The sequence below is a fragment of the Argentina anserina genome, chromosome 4, assembly GCF_933775445.1.
Source record: "Argentina anserina chromosome 4, drPotAnse1.1, whole genome shotgun sequence".
NCBI classification, from domain to species: Eukaryota; Viridiplantae; Streptophyta; class Magnoliopsida; order Rosales; family Rosaceae; genus Argentina; species Argentina anserina.
The window spans coordinates 12,970,022-12,978,440 of record NC_065875.1 but is presented as its reverse complement, the minus strand read 5'-3'; the positions used below and the strand labels follow the sequence as shown (position 1 = coordinate 12,978,440).

The following is an 8,419-nucleotide window of genomic DNA, read 5'->3' as shown; positions in this document are numbered from 1 at the left end:
CCGCACTCCCCACCTCTCGGCAGTCCCATCTGTGTCGGTCGGAGCTCCATCGACGACCCACGGCGGCCGGAATCTGCTCAGAAACTTGATTTTTGCATATTCCAACCGTTGTGGGTCGCCGATGGAGCTCCAACCGGCACAGACGGGATTACCGAGAGGTGGGTAGTGCAACTGTGCTGGTCCGCCCTACCAACTCGTAGTTGTTCCCATCATGTTTCCCTACAAACCTTCAATATAATTTGGTCAAGAAAAAAAAGCTACTTTTGAGGTAACGTTACTTTTCTTTGTTATTGAACCCGGTTTTTGTACAACAGGTCCAAGTGATGTTCCTAAATGTAGACAAATATGTATGAGTTCAACACACGAAATATCAGGTGTTGTAATAGGAAAGTTGAAAGATGGATACAATGTTCACATGTCGTTAAACCTGACCAAGACAATATTTGACAAACCAAAATTGTGTAACATTTGATCATGATAGGTGGTTCGGTATCGAAAACCATTTCACCTTGACATTCGCAAGATTGCTGTTATCAATTTACGTTTTATACCCAGAAAAAATTCATCAGTTACTTGGTTTACACTTTTAGTTTAACCACAAAAGCAGTAAACAAGCGACATATATTGGTGAACTGAAGCTACATCATATCAAAGACTACTAAAATCCCAAATGTAAGGCCTGATTTCATCCATAATCTTTGCTGTACTGTGCACAGTGATCAAATATATTGAGCCCACTTTAAACATGTAGAGATCATCACCATGAAGTGAATTTCAAGACACAATTGTGTATTCCTTCTGCGGCTCAAGCACCAAGACAACCAACTTCAGCTTGCAATCCTGTTCCCGTGGCTCCTGATTGTTATGCTTCATCAATAGTTTCTCCAGATTGCTGTATACCCTCACAGTCGCAGCATTATTATCTGATAAAATGACATGAGCAATTTTGAATGCTTCCCCTTGCTCAACGGCAAATTGCAACTGTCTCACCGACATTTCAAACCAGTCTTTGGTTGGATTTCTGGTTGCTTTAACTTCAATGAACTCCTTACTATCTTCATTCTCCCCTACAACTATATCATACGGTAGCCTTGTTTCACTATGCTCATTAACCCACTTCACAGCTGACCTGCCAGCTTTCTCGACAAAGTACTTAAAAGCTGCAATCTCACCTAGTCTCCCAGTCTCCTTTGCTTGTATTGCATCAGGCGTGCAAGTACTAAGACGATCTCTCTTGCCGGAGTTAGATGAGCCCCATTGAGGAGTATCTGTAATGGGAATCCTCGTATCCATCTGTTTAACACATCTGTCATAACTATTATCCTCCATTTGTATGTCACTTCTAGGCTGTAAATTTGGTGCTTGTGTCCTAAGACCATTTGCAGAAGCACAATCATACCTTGGCGCAGTTCTCCAATCAACAGGGGGCCAGCACTCCACTTTGTTTCTATCCAGATTTCTAACATTATCGGCTTGCCTGCCAGTCTCTATTGGCCGAGCTACTAGTTCTACCTTTTCTGTCTTGCGCAATTTGGGGGGCAGAGATATTGTACTTGCGAGATTTTCAGGTTTTCGTTTCTTTTGGACTGAGTCAATAGTCTCTTTGTGCTTTTGGCTACCACTATCTGGGGAAGGCTGCTCCAACCCAAGTCGTTGCATCTCTTCCATTGCAGATGGGTAAGGACAGGTGCTCACACGGTCAGACCTTCCACCAGATTGTGATGATAAGTTAACCACACTGCATATGACCTGGTCACTGTTATTCTCTTCTTCATCAAGAAAATCATCATCACTACCTTCATCCTCTGAGTCATCTGCAGAATCAAACCTAATGTGCTTGCCACAAAACTGCTTATGTATGGAGCAAAATGTAGCAACACGATGACAAATGGTACCAAAACTTTTATCTTGCTGCAATTTCAATGAGGGATGTGGACCTTTGGACTGCGATGGAGAGATAACCAAACCACCATCGATGTTCATTCTATCAGAACTTTCAGCAGATTGCGACGATAAGTTGACCTGGTTGAGTGGACCCTTGGATTGTGATGGAGAGACAACCAAACCATTCTCACTGTCCAATCTGTCAGAACTTTTATCAGATTGTGAAGGCAGGTTAACCTGGTTGCTTCTAACATGGTCATTAAATTCATCATCACTACCTTCACTCTCTGAATCAAACCTAATGTGCTTGCCACAGAACAGTTTACGTATGGAGGTGGTAAAATGTTCTTTCTGCTGCGTTCTCCATGGTCGCTTCGTACTACTGGAATCTGGTTTTTGAATAGTTAACTCTCCAGATTTCTTCAGAGCAGCAGATTCTAAATCCCTAGCAACCCGGATGGCTGATATATGCATCCTGTGGTCATGAAAACTACTTCAATCAATGGTATTCTAAAATTGCATACTGAAAAGAGAGAATCAGACGCATTATATGCACAATATCATGACACTAACTTCGGCCATCAAAATCGTAACTTGATTCAGAAAGTAATTTAATGGTAAATTGGATAGCTTTTTGGTGTCTTAATCACACAGAGCTATAGGTGAATTCATTTAAACCATAAAAGTCTGCCCACTCAGACACCAATAATATACCCAATCGGTAACTAATGTTTGAAATTTTTGTTTGATTGTCTAATTGTAACCCATGCTACCATTAAAAGTACAGACCCATTATTTGTTTGCAACCATGCCAAAGAAAAGAAGGCTTAAGCGTCAGAGCAATAAAGTTGTATCATTACAATGAACCCAATTGAATTGAAATAGTAAAAAAGTACAATGAGGATATCGAGCCATATGTGGACAAAAGGTGCCAATAAAGTGTACCAACTGTTTACGAACAGATCACAACCACAAACAAAGTTGAGTAGATCTAACAAACTCACCCTCCATTACTGATTTTAGCACCGTATCATTAGCGGTCATATTAATCATGCATACAAGAAAATATAACCATAAAAGCCTGACAAAGTATCTTTGGAATTCAAGCTGCCTAGTATAAACAGAATCTTAACAGTCATATATGCAAGGAAAATTGAAACATGTCATATAGCATAGTACATTTTCCAAATCAAATTTACACTAAATTCCATGTGTTTTTATTGCAAATTAGAAAGAAAGATGGATATTACATACCCCAAACTGTGAATTCGTATTCCAAGGTCTTCCTTGCTTGCAACTGTGCACTTCTTTACAATGAAATCTAAAAATTCTTCCACCCTTATATATGTATGTCTAAAAGTATTCATGAACTCAGAAAGTAAAGATATTACATCCTCACTCGTAATCTTATACACTTCAGTCGCATCACACTTAACTGAAAAATAATGCAAGACAAGAGGATTTTGCAACAAAGGGCCCAATCCCAGCTCTTCAAACTGTTCAACGCCCTCATTCTTGCAGATTGCTACTTCCAGATCATACAAAGAAGCAATTCTTCGAACCCCAACAAAACAATGGATAAATGCATTTATCTAAATTCCAATAGAATATAAGTAAATCATTTGGTGGGATTATATACAGAAAGACACAAAATTCAATAGGTATCTATCTCATCATTAAATTGGTTTCAGAAAATACAATATAAAATGTAAATTTGCATGTTGCCTAATGCGTATGAGTTATATTGGACAATGATTACTATACTCTCATAATAAAATTGCAAATATTTTGAATCTGCATCATAAAACTTAACACTCAAGTTTCAATCTATGATTGCTCCCACTCCAGATCAGATATGAAATTTTATACTGAAAGTCTAAACATCAAGATTACTGACCTCACGAAAATCTACAAAACTCGATTATAACTTCTGAATAGTGATTATAATGGCTCATCTAAGTCATCGGTATACTAACCCACCATTCCACCCTCATGCCTTTTGAAATTGTTAATCTTAGGCCAACTAGCATCTCATAAACATCAATAGTTCCCTTTTCATCTCAAACTAGTATTCAATATCAGCAACAAACAACTAAATTAATTACATAGCTCCTTTTATTCCATATATATATTCCCAACAGTCCAAACTAGGGTTTGTTTATCTTCAATTCCCAAATCTTAATTCTTCAACCACTAAAAATTTATTTACCAAAATAATTTATCAAAAACGAAATTCGAGATTGAATTAGACAATTTACCTTGCCTTCAGTGAGCATGAGGCGATGTAGAGACGGCACCTGCTGCATTTGAAACCCTAGAGAGCTCCAGCAATCAACCTCCAGTTTCCGAATCGCCAACTGCGACACCTTCCACGCCGAGACGCCTTCCCCGGCGGCGATCAGGTCGGCGCGAGCCGTCTCCACGGCGCGGTCGATTCTCTCCAGCAGCAGCTGCTTCCGGTTCTGGGACGGAGGCTGAGGCGGAGGACGGAATGCTGGGCACGGGAAGTGCTTGGGGGCGAAGCTAGGGTTTTGGATTGGGAAATTATTGGGAAGGAGAGCTGGGTGGTAGTGGGGTGTAAAGGCGAGGTTTGAAAGGTAGGTGTAGAGATTGAGGGAGTTTTGGAGGATCAAATTGGGGTTTAAGACAAATGGCGGCGGTGGCTGGCTCCATGGGCCGCCGGAGAAGAAAAAAGGAGGAGCGTTCATAGCGGGAAGGAGAAAACTGAACGAGTACCGAAGAAAGGTGCGGCAAACTCCCTACTTCTGTTACATTGCCGGGTCGGGTGCCTCGGTAGCTCCAAAAAAGCAGTCCGACCCGTTCCGATCTAACCACTTCACTGTCTTTATCATTATTATTATTACTTTTACAGTCCTTCTTATTTACCATTTCACAGTCCCATCTTACCCTGCACTGGTGAGACCAAAGATCTAAACTTCTGGGTTCATTCTCAGTTTCTCACTCACCGTCTTACCTACGAGTGAAGCTTTGAATCCCAATAAATTTTAAGCCCAAAGAACTTTTAGACATCCATGTGATCTCTACCAAATAGATAAAATGACTTAGCATTATATTATGAGTGAGTCCATGTTTCTAAAGATCAAGAATAAAAGAATAATGAGTCTTCACTATAACCCTTGAGAAGAGCCTAAGCTTCAAGGTAAAGACATTATTCTACCTACAATCATCGGCCCATTGGAACCTGCTATATATAACTATTATGCTAAAACCGGTCAATTGTGAGATTAACGTACGATCTCTCACTTATAAGAAGGCATATGTCATTAAACACACGGTAGTGTACGATGTTATATTATGTTTGCATCTCTATGTTTGCTCCATTTGCTGAATCTCCTGGTGTGTTGTCACACAGCTCCATGTGTCATCTGTTTAGCTTTACATTGTTATGCATTTCCCGCTTTCAATAGTAATTCCATAACATTTTGCTTTCACTTTTTTTGAAATGTAAGAAGGAATAATTCAAAAAGAAACAAAAGATACTTGCTATCAGAAACCCAAAAAACAAAAACAAAAATGGCCTACAAAGAATTTGAAAGAGCTAGAGATGTTTGGAAATCACTTTGAAGGTTCAATTCCATGTTTTGAAAGAGCCAAGAATTTGCAGATCATAGACCTTTCTTACAATGGTCTGACTGGTGATATCAAATGCTCCACTTGGGGAAACCTTTCTAACTTGCAGAGACTCAGATTGGATGATAATATGCTAAGCGGGAATATTCCGGAGGTTCTTCCCTCCATCTCGTGGAGGTCCACCCCATATATCTTATTGGCGTGAATCACGGAAGAATTTAGGGAAGATTGTTGTTAAAAGTGTATGCTTTTTTATTATATATAGGATATCATGTATAGATCGATTTATGGAGTGTAAAATACTTTTCCTCTTTGTATCAGAGCAGTGCTATGTTTTTCCTGGGTTCGTTTTTTGTAGTTTGTTTTTTCCGGTGGGTGAACTAGAGGAAGCCAAGCTAGCTGCCACCCTCCCTGGAGCTCGTCGGCGACGTCAGCAAGTCACAGGCCTTGCGGTTCGGCGACGTCAGCAAGCCGATTGCGCTGCAAGCATATTCAGTCGGTATATCCGACTCGTCCCAGCTCCTTCCCGGTCTTCCCCGCTGTGCTCCTCCTCGCGTCGGTGATATCTCGCTCCACCTGAGCTCGCCTCTCGTTTCCGCCGCTGCCAGCGTTCCACCGGCGCCATCTCTATCCTCCACCAGAGCCACCGCGTCAAGCCCTCCTCCTCGCCACCAGTGCCGCCGCATCAAGCCGCTGCATTCGCCGGTGAAATCAGCGCTTCCGATTTCCAGATTCAGATCCGACACGCCCGGTCCGGCCCAGCATCAACCCGCCCGGCCGGCCCAAATTTGACCCGGCCCATACCTGACCCGACCCGGTTTCCAGACGAACCGGATTCGACCCGGCCCAGAATTGGTATTCTTGATTGTCAGTGTAGGTTCACCGACAGTGCCCGTGCACCCAAGGCAGGTTTTATCAGTTTTTTGGTAATTCCGCTGTATAATTCTTGATCTTTTCAAATTCTTTTTCAATGGGTTCTGAAGACACAACTGAAGTTCTGAAATTTGAAGTATCTGTCAAAATTGGTATGGCTTTAAATATCACTAACTTTGTTGGTTTTGATACATGGATTATTGATTCGGGTGCGTCTGATCATATGACTTATGACAAATCTTATTTTACCGTATTGTCTCCTCCACCAGTACCCTATGTTACTAATGCTAATAGTGAGGCATTTCCCATATTAGGGAAATGGTCAGTTCGTATTACTCCCACAATAGAGCTTCACAGTGTGCTCTATGTACCTGCTTTATCTCATCATTTGATATATGTTCCCCAATTGAACGCTGATGCTAAGTGCTATGTGACATTTTTTCCTATGTATGTGATATTTCAAGATCTTCTCACCGGAGAGTTAATTGGTCGGGGGTATCTGAGGGGCCGGTTGTTTCATCTGGATCAGACATATGCGGGGGATAAACTAGGGGCACAGTCTCGGACCGCTTTAATCTCCACTTCTGACAAGTTAAGTGAAATTTGGTTATGGCATTGTCGCTTAGGGCATCCATCTTTTAGTGTTATGAAAAAATCTATGCCATCTTTGTTCATTAGTGTGGATGAGTCACTTTTACATTGTGAAACATGTGTTTTGGGCAAGAGTCATCGATCTACTTATTCCCCTAGTACTTCTAATAAACATATTCTTCCTTTCGAATTAATTCATTCTGATGCTTGTGGACCCTCCAAAGAGTCTATTGTGTCAGGGATGCGGTATTATGTGTCATTTATTGATGATTGCACCCGTATTTCATGGATTGTTCTCCTCAAAACTAAAGATGAGGTTTTTCCCGCTTTTCAAGCCTTCTATACCACTGTCCAAACACAATATAATGCCACCGTTAGAGTTCTTCGTTCTGATAATGGGGGGAGAATATGTGAATCCTGTCTTTCAGAAGTTCCTTAACAGGCACGGAATTGTTCATCAAACAACGTGTCCTTATACACCTAAGCATAATGGAGTTTCTGAAAGGAAAAATCGTCACTTACTTGACATGGCTCGGTGTATTCTTTTTAGTGCCCATATGCCTAAATACCTTTGGGGTGATGCTGTCATAACTTCCGCCCACCTCATTAATCGTCTTCCCTCTCGTGTCCTTCAGGGAAAAGTACCATATGAGGTGCTTGCATCTCATGTCTCCTTACCCTCTTTTCATAATCTTCCTGCCCGTGTTTTCGGTTGTGTTGATTTTCTCCATCTTCCAAAACACCAGAGATCTAAGTTGGATGTCTGGGCCGTTAAATGTGTGTTTGTTGGGTATGGCGGACATCAGAAAGGGTACCAGTGCTATCATCCGCCTACCGGAAAGTACTATGTCACTATGGATGTTACTTTCTTTGAGGACATGAGTTATTTTCCCTTTTCTGATACTACTCTTCAGGGGGAGAATTCATATTTTGATGAGTTGTATCATGGAGAGGGGGAGACAAGTAAGCCAGAAGAGATGGTGACATGATCAATTGAGATCACAAATGTGTCCGCTATACAGACACCACCGGGTGATTCCGGTATAGTCACTCTAGAGATTCAAGTACCAGAAGATGACAACACAACTGCCCCTCATGTCTCCCATACTATTATTTCTACATCTGACCAATGCTCTCCTGGTACAGAATATCACTCATCTGAGGTTAGTCATTCTATTGGGACTAATACTAGTGAGGTTAATAGTAGACAATATGTCCTGCCAGATAGGTCTACTCGGGGTTAGCCAACAAAAAAATATGAACCTACCCTTCAGGCTAAAACTAAGTACCCTGTGGCAAATTTTATGTCTACCAAAAGATTGTCTAAGTCATATGAATCATTTGTGAATCAAATATCTACTGTATCAGTACCTAACAAAGTGCATGATGCATTGAGAGACCCAAAATGGAGGAAAGCAATGGAGGAAGAGATGGAAGCATTACAAAAGAACAATATTTGGGAGCTTGTATCTCCACCACA

General features: G+C 41.2%; 1 protein-coding gene across 1 annotated transcript; it reads right to left on the bottom strand.

Moving 5' to 3' along the window:
- Positions 1-548: 548 nt before the first annotated feature.
- Positions 549-4,601, bottom strand: LOC126790136 (protein NO VEIN-LIKE). Its single transcript, XM_050516281.1, has 3 exons — positions 4,143-4,601; positions 3,139-3,476; positions 549-2,359 (listed from the first exon to the last, which is right to left on the bottom strand). Exons 1-3 carry the CDS (start codon positions 4,590-4,592, stop codon positions 775-777), a joined length of 2,373 nt encoding a protein of 790 aa, XP_050372238.1. The 5' UTR covers positions 4,593-4,601; the 3' UTR covers positions 549-774.
- Between the last annotated feature and the right edge of the window lie 3,818 nt (positions 4,602-8,419).